This window comes from Oryctolagus cuniculus, chromosome 8 (genome assembly GCF_051225735.1).
Source record: "Oryctolagus cuniculus isolate XC-2025 breed Fujian yellow rabbit chromosome 8, ASM5122573v1, whole genome shotgun sequence".
Classification (NCBI taxonomy): domain Eukaryota; kingdom Metazoa; phylum Chordata; class Mammalia; order Lagomorpha; family Leporidae; genus Oryctolagus; species Oryctolagus cuniculus.
Genome location: NC_142874.1, coordinates 68,847,644 through 68,869,840, shown reverse-complemented (window position 1 = coordinate 68,869,840; position 22,197 = coordinate 68,847,644). Strand labels below are relative to the sequence as shown.

The window sequence follows — 22,197 nt, the reverse complement described above, 5'->3', positions numbered from 1 at the left end:
AGTCTCAAAAATACAGAAATGGTTAAATCTAGCTTTCTTGTCTGTTTCCAATTCCCTTATTATATTACAGCAGAGGGATATGCAGAAGTGAATGTTCTAACTTAAACAAAGGAATTGGTGATAGTTTTAGAATTCTGGTTTCCATATACTGTGTCAGTTTGAGGTTACAAGCTGTCTGCATCAGCAGGACTTGAATTTGCTGTCTTGCCCTATTGCTCTTGTTTTTTCTTTAGCTTAAATAAAAAAAGGCACCAGGAGATTCTTAAAGATCTTTTTCTTTGCCACTATCCCTAGGCAAGTAGGAGGAATTAGCCTTGTAACCGGATCCTTCCAGACTCTGCATTTAATTTTAAGCAAGAAACCTGGCCTCTAGAACTGTTCAGACTGTCAGAGAACAGCAGAGGGCAGTATTTACTCATGCCTGAACCGTCTCTGCGCGCAGAAAGTTTGCAGCTTGGAGAGGCCTGTGTGGTGGAAATGTATGACACATGCCCTATATTTGCATTGTTTGGCTTAAACTCCTATTTTCTAAGTGAGTTCCCTTAAAGGGGAAAATATTGAGCTGATTCCTTTTTTTTTTCTTTTCAAGAAGTGATGCATATCACCACAAAAATGACAGGGGAATTAACAGAGTCACTGACGTGGCATGTCGACACTTTTTTTTTTCGTGGTGTCACTTAAATCCAATTGTATTGATTTCTGTTTTGTCCTATCATTGCTTCCCCTTTATCCAAAGCAACACAAAACTTCATTAAGATTTCTTCGGCTACAAAATGTCGAGGGGGCAATTCTGCATCAGGGCTCGACATTTCCCAGCTGACTCTGCAACAGGAACAGAAGTCCCTGCTTCCCGAGGACCGCCTTTGTTATTGTGGCTGAGACACTGGGGTTCGCCTCTTGGCAACCTGGACTCCGGCTGGGAGGGAAAACAAACCCTCGCGAGCCCGGGGAGCGTCCCCAGCTTTTCCTGCAGGAAGTTCCTAGTGCGTTTCGTGCTGGGGTCTCGGTGCCCCTGGTCACTTGGGACGGGGGGCAGGCGTGGGGAGGGGGGGCAGGTTTCTTGGGTTGGAGCCCGCCCTGGGCTGCAGAGAGCCCACCGTGTAGACAGAGAGGCAGAGGAGGGGGGCGGGCTGGACGGCTGGGGCGGATTCCATCGGATCTCGGCGTCTTGCACAGAAAGCGAAGGGGCAGGAAACGGTTAAAGCAAATCTGCGCTGTGCATTCCCAGACAGGCTCTGCTTAATCCTTCCTCCCCGCGTTAACAGACCCTCACCCCCCGCCTTTCTTTTATTCCCCTCAACCCCCTTACCCCTGAGTTATGGCTCGCCTCACAAGCGAACGGGCCGCCCCCAGACCCCGCCGCTAAAGTTATTTATCTGCAAACCTGACCCCACCCCCATCTATTCTGTGGCAGCCTCGTGCTGTTAGAGCTCTGAGGCCGGCCAAGATTTAACCAAAAAGGGGGAAGGAAAAAAAAAATCCTCCACACACACACACACACACACACACACACACACACACCCTCACCCACCCCCTTCTTAGCGCCTCCGCCTCACTGGGCTCGCGCGCCGAACCGCCTCCTGCCCTCGGGGAGGCAGGTTGATTGGCATCCCGACGAGCCAGTCGGAGGCCGAGCAGGGCAGAGGGCTCTCGAGGTAGGAGGGCCGGGCGGGGCCGCCGGAGCTGCGGCCCAATGGGGCTGGGGCGAGGGAGGGGCAGAAGGTGACAGGACCGGGAGCCGGGGGGCGTCCGGGCGAACTAAAGTGCGCGGATCAATGAGTGGCGAGCAAAGTTTCTGAGTCCCGCGGCGGCTCGCGGCCTTCCCGCCCCCTCTGTTTGTGTTGGGGGCGACGCGCGGTGTGCGTGTGTGTGTGAGTGTGTGGTGTGTGCGCGCGTGTGTGTGCGTGTGCGCGCAGCGGGGAAGGGGCGGGGAGAGCGGGAGGGACCCGGCGCAGCCTGCGAGGGGGCTCGGCGGCGAGCTCCAGCGCCACAGCGTTTCCACCTTCGGCCCCGGGCAGGCGAGGAGGAGAGAGCGCGCTGACAGGCGCCGTCCGGAGCCGCGGAGGGCGCCCGCGGTGAAGCTGCGACTGAGGGGGCCGACCACCCCCCCGCCCCAAACAAACAAACAAACAAACAAAAGCCTGGTGGATTACAAAGTGAAAGTGACACGGGACCATAAAAGCAGAGATAACGGGGGCGCCCGAGTGGGCTTCCGAGCCGGGCCGCCGGCCGACAGCCAGCCCCCTGCCCTGGCATGCTGAGGGGAGGGCACGCGGGGACCGCGCGCTGCTCCTGCCCGACCCCCGAGCGGCCGAGAAGAAAGGGGGAGCTGCGTTCGCTGTGGATGTACAAATGACGGGTCGCCGGGCGCGCCCGCGGCAGAGGTGAAAAGATGCCCAGCAGCGCTGGCGGTTGCCTGTACCCGGCCACGGGCTCGAAGCCGCAGCAGGGGCGGCGGCGGCGGCGGCAGGGCAGGGGCCGGCGCTGAGCGCTCCCGGGGGCCGAACCCCAGCGCGCAGCGGGAGCGCCTGGAACGCGGCTCTCGCGGCGCCCGGGCCTCGGAGCGCAGCTGGAAGGGGCGGCCCGGCCCGGCTCTCGGGGCGCGGGGGGACTCGCGGACACCCCTTGCTCAGCAGCTCCGGGGGAAGGAATTCGAGTCTCCCGGTTCCTCGCCGCCCCTCCCCGGCTGCGCAGCCGTGCTTTCCGTCGCCCCCGACGCGGGCCCTTCCTCCCCTCTTCCCGTGTCTTCGCTGTTGGGTAAGTTCTGAAGTTTCTGAAGACGATCGCTCGCGATGACTGCTCCTGTACCTTAGACCCAGGCAGCACACAGCCAGCCGGGCGAGAACGCCCAGACTCTCTCCGGATTCAGCAGAAGGGACGGTGGGGGGTGGGGGGGAAAAAGAAGAGGTTTGAGGAACTTTTCTGGGAAGTCGGCTCGCAGTGGGTGTCCCGCGGAATGCTTGGCCGCTTTTCTCCAGGGCATCCTCCGCGCCTTACTCCTGCCACTGGCTATACCTGGGGTCCTGTGCTGGCGCCACTTACTTTGTCTGGACCTGAGGGTCTTTGATATAGCAGAGGTCTCAGAGCGAGCTGAGGTGTTTAGTTTTGTTTTGCTTTTTTTTTTTTCCTTTTGTTTTGTTTTGTTTTGGCTGGCGCTACTTAATCCCCGTACATATCATCCTGCTTGCTTCACCCCTTGCTTCTCTTCACCGCGCGTTCCGGGGAGCCAGGACCATGGACTTGGCGGCAGGCAGGGTTGCTGGCCGCCCGTGGCTCCCGCTGCACTCACTCTCAGTGTTTCAGCTGCTTCGAGTCCTTTGGCTGCTGTCACTGCTCCCGGGGCCGGCTTGGGTCCTCGGGGCCGAGCAACGCCAGGTGTTCCAAGTGCTGGAAGAGCAACCTCCTGGCACCCTGGTGGGCACCATCCAGACGCGCCCGGGCTTCACCTACAGGCTCAGCGAAAGCCACGCCCTGTTTGCCATCAACGGTAGCACCGGCGCCCTGTACACTACCGCCACCATCGACCGCGAGAGCCTGCCCAGCGACGTGATCAACCTGGTGGTCCTTTCCAGCGCGCCCACCTACCCCACCGAGGTGCGAGTGCTGGTGCGGGACCTCAACGACAACGCCCCGGTCTTCCCAGACCCTTCCATCGTGGTCTCTTTCAAGGAGGACAGCAGCAGCGGGCGCCAGGTCATCCTGGACACCGCCACCGACTCGGACATCGGCTCCAACGGCGTGGACCACCGCTCCTACCGCATCATCCGGGGCAACGAGGCGGGCCGCTTCCGCCTGGACATCACCCTGAACCCCAGCGGCGAGGGCGCGTTCCTGCACCTGGTGTCCAAGGGCGGGCTGGACCGCGAGGCCACGCCGCAGTACCAGCTCCTGGTGGAGGTGGAGGACAAGGGCGAGCCGAAACGGCGGGGCTACCTGCAGGTGAACGTGACGGTGCAGGACATTAACGACAATCCCCCGGTCTTTGGCAGTTCCCACTACCAGGCGGGGGTGCCTGAGGACGCGGTCGTGGGCTCCAGCGTCCTCCAGGTGGCGGCGGCGGACGCGGACGAGGGCACCAATGCGGACATCCGTTATCGGCTGCAGGACGAGGGGACCCCCTTCCAAATGGACCCGGAAACTGGGCTTATCACCGTGCGGGAGCCCCTGGACTTCGAGGCCCGGCGCCAGTACTCGCTTACGGTGCAGGCGATGGACCGAGGCCTGCCCTCCCTCACCGGGCGCGCCGAGGCGCTCATCCAGCTGCTGGACGTGAATGACAATGACCCTGTGGTCAAGTTCCGCTACTTCCCCGCCACCTCACGCTACGCCTCGGTGGATGAGAACGCTCAGGTGGGCACCGTGGTCGCTCTGCTCACCGTGACTGACGCCGATTCCCCCGCAGCCAACGGGAACATCTCCGTGCAGATTCTGGGGGGCAATGAGCAGCGCCACTTTGAAGTGCAGAGCAGCAAGGTGCCAAACCTGAGCCTCATCAAGGTGGCCAGCGCCCTGGACCGCGAGCGCATCCCTTCCTACAACCTCACCGTTTCCGTCTCAGATAACTATGGGGCGCCCCCTGCCGCCAAGGTCCAGGCGCGCTCCTCGGTGGCCAGCCTGGTGATTTTCGTCAACGACATCAATGACCACCCTCCTGTCTTCGCGCAGCAAGTGTACCGAGTGAACCTGAGCGAGGAGGCGCCTCCGGGAAGCTATGTGAGCGGAGTGTCTGCCACCGATGGCGACTCTGGGCTCAACGCCAATTTACGTTACAGCATCGTCTCTGGCAATGGACTAGGATGGTTTCATATCAGCGAACACAGCGGCCTGGTGACCACTGGGGCTGCAGGAGGCCTCGACCGTGAACTCGCTTCCCAGATTGTCCTGAACATCAGCGCCCGGGACCAGGGAGTCCACCCCAAGGTTTCCTATGCCCAGCTTGTAGTAACCCTCCTGGATGTGAATGACGAGAAGCCGGTGTTTAGCCAGCCAGAAGGCTATGATGTGGCTGTGGTTGAGAATGCTCCAACGGGGACAGAACTGTTGGTGCTTGGGGCCACTGATGGGGACCTGGGTGACAATGGGACAGTGCGCTTCTCCCTACAGGATGCTGAGACGGACCAGAGGTCCTTCCGTCTGGATCCTGTGTCTGGGAGGTTGAATACTATATCCTCCTTGGACAGAGAGGAGCAGGCCTTCTACTCCCTGTTGGTTGTGGCCACAGATCTGGGCTCCCCTCCGCAGTCATCAATGGCACGCATCAATGTGAGTCTTCTGGATGTGAATGACAACAGCCCTGTCTTCTACCCAGTCCAATACTTTGCTCATATTCAGGAGAATGAGCCTGGAGGCAGCTACATCACCACAGTGTCTGCCACTGACCCAGACTTGGGTCCCAATGGAACTGTCAGGTATACGATATCAGCTGGGGACAGGTCTCGGTTTCAGGTCAATGCTCAGAGCGGGGTTATTTCAACAAAGATGGCTCTAGACAGAGAAGAAAAAACAGCTTACCAGTTGCAAGTAGTGGCTACCGATGGTGGCAATTTACAGTCTCCCAACCAAGCGATAGTGACCATCACTGTATTGGACACCCAAGACAACCCACCTGTATTCAGCCAGGCTGCCTACAGCTTCGTGGTTTTTGAGAATGTGGCTCTGGGCTATCATGTGGGCAGCGTGTCTGCATCCACCATGGATCTCAATTCCAACATCAGTTATCTCATTACATCTGGGGATCAGAAAGGTATGTTTGCTATCAACCAGGTCACTGGGCAGCTTACCACAGCAAGCGTGATTGACAGAGAGGAACAATCCTTTTATCAGCTGAAAGTCGTGGCCAGTGGGGGCACAGTGACTGGAGACACTGTGGTTAACATAACGGTGAAAGATTTGAATGACAACTCTCCCCATTTCCTTCAGGCAGTAGAGAGTGTAGATGTGGTGGAGAATTGGCAGGCAGGTCATAGCATTTTCCAAGCTAAAGCGGTGGACCCGGATGAAGGTGTAAATGGCATGGTGCTCTATAGTCTGAAACAGAACCCCAAGAACCTGTTTGCCATCAATGAAAAGAATGGTAATATTAGTTTGCTTGGGCCCCTGGATGTTCAGGCTGGCTCCTACCAGGTAGAGATCTTGGCGTCTGATATGGGCGTTCCCCAGCTCTCTTCTAGTGTCATCTTAACAGTTTATGTCCATGATGTTAATGACAACCCGCCAGTGTTTGACCAGCTTTCGTACGAGGTCACCCTCTCTGAGTCAGAACCTGTGAATTCTCGATTCTTTAAAGTGCAAGCTTCTGATAAGGATTCAGGAGCAAATGGTGAAATCGCATACACCATTGCTGAAGGAAATACAGGGAACGCTTTTGGCATATTCCCAGATGGTCAATTGTATATAAAAAGTGAACTGGACCGTGAACTTCAAGACAGATATGTGTTACTGGTTGTTGCTTCTGACAGAGCAGTGGAACCCCTTAGTGCTACTGTGAATGTTACTGTAATTTTAGAAGATGTAAATGATAACAGACCCCTTTTTAACAGTACCAATTACACATTTTACTTTGAAGAGGAGCAGAGAGCTGGGTCATCTGTGGGCAAAGTGAGTGCAATAGATAAAGACTTCGGGCCCAATGGAGAAGTAAGGTATTCTTTTGAAATGGTGCAGCCAGATTTTGAGTTGCATGCAGTCACTGGGGAAATTACAAGTACACATCAGTTTGACAGGGAGTCTCTTATGAGGCGGAGAGGAACTGCAGTGTTTAGCTTCACAGTCATAGCAACAGATCAGGGGCTCCCTCAGCCTCTCAAGGATCAGGCCACTGTGCATGTTTACATGAAGGATATAAATGATAACGCTCCCAAGTTTTTAAAAGACTTTTACCAAGCCACGATATCAGAGTCCGCAGCCAACCTGACACAGGTCTTAAGGGTCTCCGCTTCAGATGTTGATGAAGGTAACAATGGACTCATTCACTATTCTGTAATGAAGGGAAATGAAGAAAAGCAGTTTGCCATAGACAGTACCTCTGGTCAGGTAACACTAATTGGCAAATTGGACTATGAAGCAACACCTGCCTATTCCCTTGTCATTCAAGCTGTGGATTCAGGGACAATCCCCCTCAATTCAACCTGCACCTTAAATATTGATATTTTAGATGAAAATGACAATACCCCTTCTTTCCCTAAGTCTACGTTATTCGTTGATGTTGTTGAAAACATGAGAATTGGTGAACTCGTGTCCTCTGTTACTGCAACTGATTCTGATTCAGGTGACAATGCTGACTTACATTACAGTATTACTGGTACTAATAACCATGGGACATTTAGCATTAGCCCAAACACTGGGAGTATTTTTCTTGCCAAAAAACTGGACTTTGAAACACAGTCTCTGTACAAGTTAAATATAACAGCAAGAGACCAAGGAAGGCCTCCTCGTTCGTCTACAATGTCAGTGGTTATACATGTGAGAGACTTTAATGACAACCCCCCTAGCTTCCCTCCTGGAGATATCTTCAAGTCCATTGTTGAGAATGTTCCCATTGGTACTTCCGTCATTTCAGTGACTGCACACGATCCCGATGCAGATATTAATGGACAGCTAACTTACACGATCGTCCAGCAGATGCCAAGAGGCAACCACTTTGGCATAGATGAAGTCAAAGGGACCATATACACTAATGCTGAAATAGATCGGGAATTTGCTAATCTCTTTGAGTTAACTGTAAAAGCCAATGATCAAGCTGTGCCAATAGAAACTAGACGGTATGCTTTGAAAAATGTGACCATTTTGGTTACAGACCTCAATGACAATGTCCCAATGTTTATATCACAAAACGCCCTTGCTGCAGACCCATCTGCTGTGATTGGGTCTGTGCTGACGACCATCATGGCTGCCGACCCAGATGAAGGTGCTAACGGAGAGGTGGAGTACGAGATCGTCAATGGAGACACAAACACCTTCGTTGTGGATCGGTATAGCGGAGACTTGAGAGTGGCTTCTGCACTGGTGCCCTCACAGCTGATCTACAACCTCATTGTGTCAGCAACAGACCTTGGCCCTGAAAGGAGGAAATCAACCACGGAATTGACTGTGATTCTTCAGGGTCTTGATGGCCCTGTTTTTACTCAACCCAAGTATATAACTATTCTGAAGGAAGGGGAACCCATTGGTACCAATGTCATATCAATAGAAGCAGCTAGCCCCCGAGGATCTGAAGCACCGGTGGAGTATTACATTGTTTCTGTTCGCTGTGAAGAGAAGACTGTTGGACGTCTCTTCACAATTGGACGACACTCTGGCACAATTCAGACTGCGGCCATTCTGGACCGGGAGCAGGGAGCGTGCCTTTACCTGGTGGATGTTTATGCCATAGAGAAATCAACTGCTTTTCCCAGAACACAGAGAGCAGAGGTAATGATTTTTGTATTAGTTTTTTTGGTTGTTGTTGTTGATGTGTTTTCTAGAAAGAGTGTTTTATTAATACTCTGTAACTATTTTTATTTTCAGTTTACAAATAAGAGGAACATATAACAGTATTCTGTCTTAAAGACTAAGAATTTTGTAAAAGTTCATTTTAATTGTGGTTTAAACTAAACAACTATATATTTTTTCACTTTATTCTTCACCTCACAGCAATCATATGTTTAAGTGTGTGGGGGAGGGAAACATTAGCTGTTTCAGAAGTGAACTAGAACCCACTAGTCCCAGCTAAGACACTGAATTAACCTAGACGCTGTTCTGTAGGGAAGTTTACTAGAGGATGGGCTGGCTCAGAGTTAAGAAATCCCTATTCCAAAATGAAGAGCTTCGGTAGAAATCAGCCTTATGCCCTGGCTTTTTGGGAGGAGTGTCAGTGGTGGACAGACTGACAGTTTCCATCAGGACAGTGCTAACTTTCACATCCTCAGCAGTCTTGGCAGGTTCTTTATAGACAGTGACGAATTTTAATGTGCTGAGCCAAAGTTTTGGGAAATTCCTGATTTCGTCTGCCTCCACATTTTAGACACTATCTTCTGGCTTGGGGTAATCCTTTCTCTTCCCTCTTAAACTAAAACATGCAATGGGCTGTTGAGACAAAACTGTGTTGTTCAATACCTTGGAATAGGCACATGTTCTCTCTGCTAGTGACTAGGAAATTGGTGCTCTACAGCATTTGCTCAAAGAATTCCCAGGTTGGTCTTCGCTGCAGTATACCTTGGATGACTACCTCCTCGTGTCATTGGTGTGTTTTCTAATTGAACTATTTCCAATGTTGTTTTGATGATAAACTAGAAATGATACCTCTATGCTCTGCAAAGTTCTTATTTGCTGTTTTCTGAGTTTTTTTTTTTTCTCTTCCTTCTCTCCTCAAAGATATCCTAATGTCACTCAGCCAAAAACACAAAATATCAATGTGGTTTGTGATATTTGGCTGTGATCCAAACACAATATGCTGGTGAAATTGAGGCTCGTGTGTTTGTTTTCTTGCTTTCTTTTCTTTTGGGGGTAGGTGGAGGAATTTTTTTTACTTTAAAATGTTAATTTAGTATGATTATGTTTTGAATCCACTGTAATTTTTTTCATAATGCCTAGTTATATGTTTTCAATGCCTGGGCCTGGAACAGTATATTCATGGCTTATTAGAAATAATTAGAGATACAATTCTTCATAGAGATAAAATTCCTAGAGGTATGATTCTAAGTGAAATTCAGTTTTCTCTTACATACATAGCCTTGAAAGTCTTTCTAGGGCAAGCATTCTGTTTTACTTAATTATAATTCTAAGGCTCTTGACATAGATCTTATCTATTGCACTGTTTGGCTTAACTCATGCCATGATTTATGTAATTTTATTTTGATCTGGAGTTATCCTTCTCCTAAACCCATACCCTGTCTCTACCTTCCTTCCTTAAAATGGTTTCTTAGATGAAGAGATTTGATTAGTCCGAAAGCAAAAATATTAGACAATTAAGTCATTACAGATATTAGATGAATTTCTAGGCTGTAAAACAAATTGTAATTAGGTAATGTTATTTGATTCAGTGCACTACATTTTACTAGAAAACCATGCAGAATGAGAATAAATGTTCATTGTTATCAGTAGAAGGTATATTGCTCCTTGTCCTTTACTCATTAGATATACAAAGATTGGTTAAGCATAAATGTATTAAATACTGCTGTCTCCACAATAGAGATGAAGATTAAAAAGTAATATTGATAAATAATTTTGTTATTAATAGGGAATGATATGTTTATTACTTATTGTTTACCTTAATATGAAAGGTTATATTCACATTTACTGCATTCTATTTATTTAAAAATCCAGGCAGACTTCAATATAATTTTTACCTAAAAAAAGGTAGAGTGTCTTTTGTGAACTGAAGTGCTGAAATTGCAAATCAAGTTTGACTTCTCAAGCTCCATCCACTCCTAAAATTAGAAGCAAATATGTTTCTCCAAGCAATATTGAAATTAGTAGTTAGGAGCTGAAATTTCATATTAGTATTGGTTGTACACCTATCTTTCAAGTATATACAATAAAGTGTTTTTTCCCTTTCTGTTCAGTAACTTACTGTGATTCTGCAAAAAAAAAAAGAAATTATAAATTATCCCTTACCAGAGGCAATGTTTTAAAATTGTTTCCCAAGTCCAGATTTTGTCCAGTGCATTTTAAAAAATTTATTCATGTACACTGATAAGAGTCTGGGTTGCTTACTCAGGTTTCTGGCCTGAGTCCTGGCTGATCACATTCCACAGGCAAGCAGAGGGTCAGCAGGTAAAGAAAGAAACATTTAATCAGCATTCTTTTCCTCACTGTGACCCTTGCTGTGAGGAGCTCAAGACTGTAACTCTGATGTTGCTCATCCCAGAGATTTGTCCAGTTGTATATTTTTTGACTTACCCTAACCCTCTAACTGTCGTATCTTTGAAGGGAGACTTCTGAGTTATAGTCACATCATTTATTATCCATTTATTTTATCTCTTTATATTTTTGGAAGAGAGTGCACATAGTCCTGATTATCTTCTAATGGTTTGCAGCACTTTACCGCCATTTTTCTGGGTCCAACCAAAGAGTAGCCACGCAGTATTTCAAAAACCATTTCTGGACCAACACTGTGGCGCAGCTGATTAAGCTGCCACCTGCAGCGCCGGCATCCCATATGGGTGCTGGTTGGAGTCCTGGCAGCTCTGCTTCTAATCCAGTTCCCTACTATATCACCTGGGAAAGCAGCAGAAAGTAGCCCAATTGCACCCATGTGGAAAACCCAGGTGAAGCTCCTGTCTCCTGGCTTCCGTCTGGCCCAGCCCTGGCTGTTGCAACCATTTGGAGAATGAACCAGCAGATGGAAGATTCTCTCTCTCTCTCCTCTCTCCTCTCTCTGTTTCTCCCTCTCTTTCTGTAACTCTGCCTTTTGAATAAACAAATGAATCTTTTAAGCAACAACAGCAACATAACACAAAACACAGGTCATTTCTTTTAATATGCTTTATATAGGAACATACAGTTTAGGGACTTGGACTTGGCTGGGCCCAAGCATGGTCAGGGACTTTGCTTTACTGATATTTGATGTGTCAGAACTCTGTCTATTACTTGATGTGTACTGGATGCTCAGTTCATATTTTCGTAAGGAGATGTTGAAAGAGCTAAGATCAAAACATTTGTTCTGGTGCCTCAGCATAAATCAACATAGAAATTCTGGGGCAATTGTGAGACTTAGTAAATTTAACTCTCTACATTAATTGAACTGAGGACAGAATATACTAGTTATCTCTCTCTAAATGAATTGTCAGAAAACTCAAAAAATGAAGAGTCGAACTTAATTGGTAGTCTGATATGGAACTTAGTGTTTAAAAGGAGGGAAACCAGGTATATGCATTTAGGTAGCAACCACGTTGCAGTTCTCAGATTTGCTGGTCTCAGGATGGCTTCCCACTGTTAGGAACCCTCAGGAGCTTTTTGGTTATATCTGTCTTATCTATTGATATTTACCATTTGGAATATTTTAACTGAGAAAATTTTAAGATGCTAATTAATTTGGGACAGGCATTGTGGCACTGTGGGTTAAAACCACTGCTTGCTACAATGGCATCCCATATCTGATTGCCAGTCCTGGCTGCTCTGCTTCCAATTCAGCTTCCTGTTAATGAGCATGGGTTGGCAGTGGAAAATGATCCAAGTATTCGTGTCCCTGCCACCCACATGGGAATCAGGATGCAGTTCGTTTCCCTTGGCTTTAGCCTGGCCCAGACCTGGCTGTTGCATTCATCTGAGGAGTGAACAAGTGGAAGGATGAGTCTCCCTTTCTGTATATCAGTGCCATTTAAATAAATAAATAAATCTTTAACAATGCTTTAACCTTTTACAAATTAAATTAATGACATTTTAATTTTATGTATAAAGCTTTATTTTTCCAAACCAAAAAAAAAAAAAAAAAGACTGCATTGTTCTACATGTTAATAAATTCCTTTTTTTTCTTTTTAAGAATTACTTACTTTATTTAAGACAAAGTTATGGGGAGGGGGAAGAGAGGACAGAGAGAGAGAGAGATGTTCCATCCACTGGTTCTCTACCCAAATGGCCACAATGACCAGGTTGGGAAGCCAGGAGCCAGCAGCTTCATCCACATTTCCCATGTAAGTATAGGGGCCCAAGCACTTGGGTCACCCTCCATTGCTTTCACAGGCACATTAGCAGGGAGCTGGATCAGCAGTAGAGCAACCCTGAGTTGAACCAGTGCCGATAGGGGATGCCAGTGTCACAGGCTATGGCTTAACCTGCTATGCCACTACGTTGCCAAAAGAAATCTCTTTAATAGAAGATTTTGGTTCAATAGAATATAGCTGGATTCTCAAATCTTGTTCAATACATGGCAGTATATTGTTCTTTTTGTTAAAATATTCAAAAAGAAACCATCCTCACACCAGACATTGATTTAGATGATGGAAAAGTACTCATAAGTTGAGTTGATATTCTTTTCAGTTAATTAGCAACTTTTGATACTATATCAGAAGTCCACAAATGACGTGTTCTTAAAATTTGTGATGTTAAAAATGAAACCATATCAATGAATTGTCATGCTCGTTTACATAAAAATGAATTGATGTAATTTGCTTCCTGAACAGCTTTTTTTATACCTGTTACAGACTTGGGTATTGATCATTTGAAAAATATTGGTATAACTGATAAGGATTTTATCATTTAATTATTTTTTTAAATTGTTAGTTAGCACTGTGTGTTTTATAGTATACACAAGGGGTGGGGAGCATCCAACCTGTGGGCCATATAAGGCCCATAAATCATGTGGTCTGGCCCTGCTCAAGTAACCAGGGGCAGGACTCTAAATTAAATAAATCTATAGCAGGCTCATTTTAACTTGATAATTTTGTATGAACCATGAGTGATGCTCTAACTATTTAAATTGACTTCGGCAGAAAAAAGGCTCCCCAACCCAGTATACACTATGATGTTTTGAACTTTGTGGAATGATTAAATCTAGCTAATTAACAAGTGTATTGTCTGGCATAGTTGTGTTTGTGGTGAGAGCACATAACATCTACTCTTTAACGTTTTTAAGTATGTAATGGATCATCATTAACTGAAGTCACCTTGCTGTGTGGCAGATTTCTTTAAATTTACTCCTCCCGTCTCACTGTAATTATGCATCCTTTGATCAAATCTCCTCCTGAACACCCAAGTCTTTGGGAACCACTGTTCTATTTTCTACTGCTACCAGAGCAACTTTTTAGATTCAACATGTGAATGAGATCATACAGTATTTCTGTGCCTGGCTTATTTCACGTAATATAATGGCCTCTGAGTTCATCCACATTGCTGCACAAGGCAAGACCTCATTTTTAAAAATGATTTATTGATTTATTTATTTGAAAAACAGTTACAGAGAGAGAGAGACAGAGGGAGAGACAGGGAGAGGGAGAGAGATCTTGTATCTGCTGATTCACTCCTCAAAAGGCCATAATGGTGAGGGCTGGGCCAGGCTGAAGCCAGAAGCCAGGAGCTTCATCAGGGTCTCCAACGTGGGTAAGTACTTGGGCCATCTTCCACTGCTCCCCTAGGCACATTATCTGGGAGCTGGACTGGAAGTGGGGCACTTGGGACATGAAACTGGGACAATATGAGATGCTGGTGTCAAAGGGAGTGGCTTTACCCTCTAGCCACAAGCGCTGTCCCCAAGATTTCATTCTTTATTATGACTGAATAGTATTTGGCTATGTATACATGCAAAATTCTCTTTACACATTCATTGTCTAATGGACACTTAGATTAATTCCATATTTTGGCTATTGTGAACATTTAGTGATAAACATGGAAGTGCAAATATCTTCAACACACTGATTCCAATTCCTTGCATACATGACTGGTAGCGGGACTTTTCTGTCAGATGGCAATTCTATCTTTTGCTTTTTAGGGACCATTCATACTGTTTCCCATAGTGCATGAACTAATTTACATTCTTGCCAACAATGCCTAAGTGTTCCTTTTTCTCTATATTCCTACCAGCATTTGTTAGTTTTTGATTTTTTTGATAATGGCCGTTTTAACTGTGATAAAATGATATCTCATTGTGATTTCAATTTCAGTTTCCCTGATAATTATTGAAATTGAACTTTTCTTTTTCATATACTTGATGCTCACTTGAGTGTCTTCTTTTGAGAAATATCTATTCAGATTTTGCACATTCTAAAATCAGGTTGTTTATTACTTGGCTATTGAGTTGTTTGAATTATTCATATATTTTGTGCATTAGGTCTGTATAGTTTGCATAGATCTTCTGTATTATGTGAGCTGTCTTTTTACTCTGTTTTCTTTGCTGCACAGATGCATTTTTTTTTTTTATTTTTGACAGGCAGAGTGGACAGTGAGAGAGAGAGACAGAGAGAAAGGTCTTCCTTTTGCCGTTGGTTCACCCTCCAATGGCCACCGCGGCTGGCGCACTGCGGCCGGCGCATCGCGCTGATCCGAAGCCAAGAGCCAGATGCTTTTCCTGGTCTCCCATGCGGGTGCAGGGCCCAAGGACTTGGGCCATCCTCCACTGCACTCGCAGGCCATAGCAGAGAGCTGGCCTGGAAGAGGGGCAACGGGGACAGAATCCGGCGCCCCGACCAGGACTAGAACCCGGAGTGCTGGCGCCGCAAGGCAGAGGATTATCCTATTGAGCCATGGCGCTGGCTACAGATGCATTTTAGTTTGATATAATACCATTTATCTAATTCTATTTGTGAGGACTTATCCAAAAAATCTTTGCCCAGAGCAATGTCATGAAAAGTTTCCCTATGTCTTCTAGAAATTTCATAGTTTTGAATCTTATATTTAAGAATTTCATAATTAAAAAATTTATAATTAAGTCTAAGATATTTTATTTAATTTTTATTTATGGCAAAAGAAAACTATCCAAGTTCATTTTTCTGCATGTGGGAGTCCAAATTTCCTAAGATCATTTGATGTTACTGTCCTGTGGCCCTCCCGCACTCCACCGTATTGTGTGTGTCTTGGCACCTTTGTGGAAAATCAGTTGCCTATAATGTGTGAATTTATTTCTAAGTTCTCTCTTCTGTCCCATTGGTCTATATGTACTTTCCTATGCCAGCACTATGCTGTTTTGGTTACAGAAAAGTCTTTAAGTATTTTGATCATCAACCCCATGGTGATGATTAGAAGCTTTCCAAAATTTGAACTTTTACTTGAAAGCTTAACTTTTTGGCATTTTTTTGTTTTCCTTGACATGTCAGACTCCTTTTGCTCATTAAAAAAAAGTGTCCACATACTCAAGTCTAAAAAAAATATTGTCTGTCAGTTGTTCTTTTGAGTAAAAATGGTGTTCCACAATTGGAAGCAGCTAGTGCAGCTCACAACTCAAGCCTTCATTTCATGCTTTTCTTTGAGAAAGCCACAATACTTAGGAACTCTATGTGTACATTTTGCTCATTTTCACACAGAATATTTTTAAAAATTGAGGACAGTCTTGATTTTATATCATTAATAATTGTAGATTCTGCAAGGAAACGTACTTACTGAGGGCTGAAGCACAGGGCCAGGGACTCAGTTCAGGTCTTCCAGGTGGGTATCAGGAACCCAGCTACTTGAGCCATCATCTTCTGTTTCTCTGCCAGGGTGCTCATTACCAAGGAGGTGTAATCAGGAGCTGGAGCCAGCAACTGAGCAAAGACACTCTAATATGGAGCACAGGCATCTTAACTGGCATCATAACCATTAGTCCATGGCCCAGAATTTTCTTTTAAATGTTTTCCACCAAGCCTCTTGAGGCTTCTTATTTATATCTTTCTAATGATCTAGTTTTCATCCCTGATCCTTAAAAATCTTTCAAGAGGATTACTATGTATTGTGTGAACTAAGGGGAAACAGGATTTTCGTTTGCCTCAGTCAAGGCTTTCAGCAACTCAGGTGCATTCCTAAGGTTCAATTGGTGATGGCAGCAACTATCCCAAATTGGGTTGACATGGAAGTGTTTTGGGAACAGGGACGAAGGTGGAGAGAATGAGGGGGAAGAGAGCTGAAGGGGAATGTCCACAAGAGGACATCATCGAATTTGGAGATGGTTGCTGCTGTTTGTGAAGGTGGAGAATCTAGTTTTGGATTTTCAGATGGCAGCTCTTCCTCTTCTAGGGAATAAATAGGGAGTTGGAATGAATGGAGTGTGAACATTTAATTAAAGGGAGGGAAACATTTTATTGCTTCCTCTGCTTTTGATCTCCAGAGTGTTTTTTTAAGACTCTACCTGTGATTATTTTCTGATTTTTTGAAAAATCAGAATACTAAGAGGTATGCTTTTAAATGTATTGACAGAATACTATGAGTTAAAGGAGTTTATACGTTTGCATGACATGTACAAATGTGTGTCACAAAGGAGATTATTGATGGCCAGTTATGTGCATGCTTCATATTTTACATTTTCAGGATGATTGATTTCAACTTGTTGTTTGGGTGATAGATTTCCAAAGACATAATTCACTTTCCAATAATTCACTGCTTATTTCTTTTTCACTTTATTAATGCTTCCCCATTATAATTCTTTATTATTCCACTTGATTTTGAGGTAAAGTCTCAATACTTTTGAGTAGTTTTGAAAAATAATTATGTATGTAAAATTTTGTAGAGTCAGTTTTTTCTTATATTATCTGCAGCTTGCACTTTGTCATCATTAGGGTGAAAAACTACCTAACAGCCTCATTAGCTGTGAGGGACTGTTGAATTAGTGAGCCCCACACTGGGCCATCTATTCCAAGAATTAATAAGCCTATGGCTCAGCTCTTTGCAATACCATAAAGTATGTAATATTCTGAATTAGGAGCTTGTGAGTGGAAATAAGGAAGGCAATAACTTATATCACGGAGCAAGATGAAAAGTTCCTTATCATGGCCCAAATACAGATGATAGTAAATATTTTGTAATGCTTTCAAGATTTAAGTAGTCTGCAACAAGAGTTGCTCATTTTTATAGTATGATAAACAAGGAGGAGAAAGTTCAGGAAATACAGCAAGTAGTGAATTTGAGGTGGTGGGTTTTTGACCTAGTGATTAAACACTGGCTAGGACATCCACATCTTGTATTAGATTACCTGGTTTTAGCTAGATTCAATTCTGACTGCTCCAACTTCCAGGTCCTGCAGAATCTGAGAGGCAGCAGTGATTACTCAAACAGTTCTACTCACATAGGAGGGCTGGATTGGGATTGGACATTGCTGTCATTTGTAATGTGAGCTGTAGGATGAGAGTTGTTTCTTCTCCATCTGTCTGACTCTCAGATAAATGGATAAAAAAATTAAAAATAATAAAAAATTTAAAAATCTTTAGACAAAATTTCTTTTAAAAATATACACGTATAATTATATAGTGACAATATGCACATGATACAATGATTGTTGTCTTTTCTCTAACATTAATATTGTGAGACAAGATTGGACAATAAAGTCATAAAGATGAAGCATAATATAATTGGCAGAGAATCAAGAACTGATTATAGGAATATAGTCTTCTTCAGTTTCCAGACATACTCATATATGCATATTTCAGAAACAATCAGTGAAAAAAGCACAAAAACTGTTAATAATTTTAAGAAGTGTTGACAGACATTTACAAACATGCTTCACTATGTCAGTTGAGAGCAAATGCATTCCTGCTGGTCATGAAATTTTTCCAAAGATTTTTATCATTGATAGATTCTAACACATATGAAATACTAACATTATTTCAGACACTGGGAAACACTAGAGGTAGTTTTGCTTCATGATAGTTCTGCAGGTGGTCATGACATCACTTGACAAATGAGCATATGGGGGCTCATGGAGGCCATTTATGAACTGGATCATGGTGGAAGCATGACCAGTACATTTAATACCAGTAGAGACTCAGTACATTTAATCCCAGCACAATTTCTAGTGCTATTTTTACAAGGATGAATAGTAGTCTCTGTACTCTTATAGGCATGCAAATTTTACTATGCAAGGTGCTGTTTCCCTGTTTCCATTTTTGCCCATACTGATAATTGAAAAATATAGGATGAAGTAAAATTTGAGTAATTACCAAGTAGTAAGATTAGGTCCCTATGGATCTTTATTTCAGTTAGACTTGAATAAACTGACCTATAATCTATCACACCCTCATTTTTATTACTTAAACCTCAGGCAAAGATTTATTTCCATCCTCCAGTTATAGGTTTCTTTCTTTCTTCCCTTTCCATCAAAACTTCTTGAAAGAGATTTCTATATTTTCTTTCTTTTTTTTCGTTTTTTCTTAAATCTACTCTCATCAGGCTTAGCTTCTGCCACTCTGGTGAAATTGCTCTTACCAAGGCCAGCATGATGAATCTGCTGGCCATTTCTCAAAACTCCTTGAATTTAATTCATTCATAATGAACATATAGCCAAGGTGATTTCTATCATCTTCACTAAATTATTTCTTTCTTTTGATTCTAAATCATCATAATCTGTGAATTTTTATTCTTTTTTAGATCTTGTATCAGTTCCTTCTCAGCCTCCTTCATCAGTGTCTCTCCATGTCCCGAAACTCAAAATGTTGGAACATTGCTCAAATCAACTCTTAAAATTCTTGCAATCTACGTTCATTATTTTGAGAATCTTAATTAACCTCATGATGGTAAATATATATACACTGATGTCTAAAATTTCATCACTAGTTCATAAATCTCTCCTGGATTCTATAGTATTCAGACAACTGACCACTGATTCCTTGTCTGATTATTTTTTAATGGGTGATTTAAATTGAGCTTTCCAGATTTGAACTGATTTCTTCTCCAAAAACAATCTGTCATTTTCAGTCATTGCTTTATTAGTTGATGATAATTCTAAACTCCTAAAGGTTCAGATAAAAAATTGTGGATTGACAGACTTCAATCTCCTACCCTGCATGAAATCCGTTAATCTTATTAGTTTTCTAAATATTCTGTTTCCGCTGTGGTTGAAGACACCATCACCCTTCCCTTGGATTACTGAACACATCTTTTCAGTGGTCCCTGATATAGCTACTGTTCTCCTTGCTTTCTCTGTTTTACACATATTGGCATCTGGCGGTTGCCAGAACTTGCTAAGCACATAGCTGCCTTGGAATTTTTGCTTTTAGTCTTCCCTTTGTGTAGGATTTTCTTTCCTCCAGATATCAGTTTGGGTAATTGCCTCCCAGACTTCAAGTATTTGCTCCTACCTCACATTCTAAATGAGGCCTAACCTCCCTTTAGCTTATCACTCTCCACACCCTTTCTTCCTGCCTGATCTTTATTTCCCTACTTTACTTTTTCATATTCCTCCCTTGTAAGATTTATGAACCTTCCTCACCAACTTCTATTCATCTCCTGTTAACTGTTGGAGTCTCTCTGGAATCAGTTCTTGAAATTCACTTCTTAATTCATATTATTCCATTGAGGAACTCAACTAAGCCTATTAACTAATATATATATATTTTTATATATATATATGGATAGGTGTGTAATATAATTTATTGGATTATATATGTTGATTATTTTTAAAGATTTATTTATTTATTTATTTGAGAGGTAGAGTTATAGACAGAGGGAAAGACAGAGAGAAAAGTCTTCCATCCACTGGTTCACTCCGCAGATGGCCACAACAGCCAGAGCTGAGCTGATCCAAAGTAAAGAGGCAGGAGCTTCTTCCAAGTCTTCCACACAGGTGCAGGGATCTAAGTGCTTGGGCCATCTTTTACTGCTTTCCCAGGCTACAGCAGAGAGCTGGATCAGGAAAGGAGCAGCCAGGACACAAACTGGTGTCCATATGGGATGCTGATGTCACAATTGGAGGATTAACCTACTGTGCCACAGTGCTGGCCCCCTGATGATTATATTTTATGTCTTTCTCACACTAAAATGAATTTCCATAAGCACAGGTATTTTTATTCTTTTATGTATGCTAATGCACCTTAAGAGACCAGAACATTATTTAGTTGGAACATAGTAGGCACAAAATAAGCTTTTGTTGAATGACAGAATGAATGCATGAACTGGTATCTCTGCTTATATCCTTTCTGACTTTGGTTTTGTCTTGAAGGCAGGGTGAGAATGATTTTTTTTTTTTTTTTTTTTTGACAGGCAGGGTGGACAGTGAGAGAGAGAGACAGAGAGAAAGGTCTTCCTTTGCCGTTGGTTCACCCTCCAATGGCCGCCACGGCCAGCGCACCGCGCTGATCCGATGGCAGGAGTCAGGTGCTTCTCCTGGTCTCCCATGGGGTGCAGGGCCCAAGGACTTGGGCCATCCTCCACTGCACTCCCTGGCCACAGCAGAGAGCTGGCCTGGAAGAGGGGCAACCGGGACAGAATCCGGCACCCTGACTGGGACTAGAACCCGGTGTGCCAGCGCCGCAAGGCAGAGGATTAGCCTAGTGAGCCTCGGCGCCGGCAACAAATGAAAGAATTTAAAAGATCATTCATTCTCTTGGCCAGCGCCGCGGCTCACTAGGCTAATCCTCTGCCTTGCGGCGCTGGCACACCGGGTTCTAGTCCCGGTCTGGGTGCCGGATTCTGTCCCGGTTGCCCCTCTTCCAGGCCAGCTCTCTGCTGTGGCCAGGGAGTGCAGTGGAGGATGGCCCAAGTCCTTGGGCCCTGCACCCCATGGGAGACCAGGAGAAGCACCTGACTCCTGCCATCGGATCAGCGCGGTGCGCTGGCCGTGGCGGCCATTGGAGGGTGAACCAACGGCAAAGGAAGACCTTTCTCTCTGTCTCTCTCTCTCACTGTCCACCCTGCCTGTCAAAAAAAAAAAAAAAAAATCTTTCATTTGCTCAAAAGCTTCTCATTTCACCCTTAGGAAAAGTAAAGTCCTGACAATGACCCATAGGTCCTGGGAGACAGCTCCAGTTCTGTACTCTGACCTCTTTTCCTCCAGATTCCCTCACCCTGAGCTTCGTCAGCAACCGCGATGAGAGCCCTAGGCCCTGGCCTTAGGCACTGCCACCTCAAGGTCTTCCCACTGTTGGGGTTGCTGGCTGTCTCAGCTCCCTGACGTCTTTTCTCAAAGTCGCCAGTCAAGTTCCTCCTTCCCTCTTGCCTTCGTTTTTCTCTTTCCTTCTTTTTGTTTCTCCGTAGTCCTTATCATCACCCAACATAACACATATGTTACTTCTTTATTTTGTTTATGGTGTGTCTTCCCTTGAAAATATATGTCCCATGAGGGGAAAGGCTTTCCTCTGTTTCTGCAGTATGTGCAGAACCTGTAATAAGGCTGGCTCAATGCAGATGCTCAGTAAATCTTTGATAAACTTAGGAATTATAGTTGATAATGTTGCAAATATGCTGCTTAAGCCTTGGGAGCTCATGATGCATGCTGAATCAAGGAGTCATTTTTCATCTCAAGCTAGCTCTGTGGAGCATCTTCTGAAATTAGTGAGGCTGGCTAATTGGCAAGGACAGATTTTCCTGGATAAAATGACAGTGACTGCGTGACTTGACTGGCTAAGAGCTTTGTAACCTAATCTCCAGAAATCTTTATAGTGTCTGAGAAGTATGAGAGGACCATGAATGCTTATTTTCTATGATATTTTTGTAAAGTAGAACAGTTAACAATATAAATATTACAGTGGTTCCTACCCCCATTGCCATGTCTTTTTGTTTGTTTGTTTTTCCCTAGAATTTAACTAGGTTTGCTTTAGAGAGAAAATCTTAACCTACTTTTAAACCATGTTTCTCCTCACCATAAAGAAGAGTTTATAGAGAGTT

At 44.6% G+C, this 22,197-nt stretch overlaps 1 protein-coding gene across 1 annotated transcript in view; it reads left to right on the top strand.

Annotated features, from left to right (window-relative positions):
* Positions 1-2,979: 2,979 nt before the first annotated feature.
* The window catches only part of FAT4 (FAT atypical cadherin 4), a 172,255-nt gene continuing 153,037 nt past the window's right edge, over positions 2,980-22,197 (top strand). Inside the window, exon 1 of the mRNA XM_051820332.3 lies at positions 2,980-8,409. Within this exon, the coding sequence (XP_051676292.1) occupies positions 3,235-8,409 (5,175 nt within the window). The 5' untranslated portion in view covers positions 2,980-3,234. The remainder of the gene's footprint in view (positions 8,410-22,197) is intronic.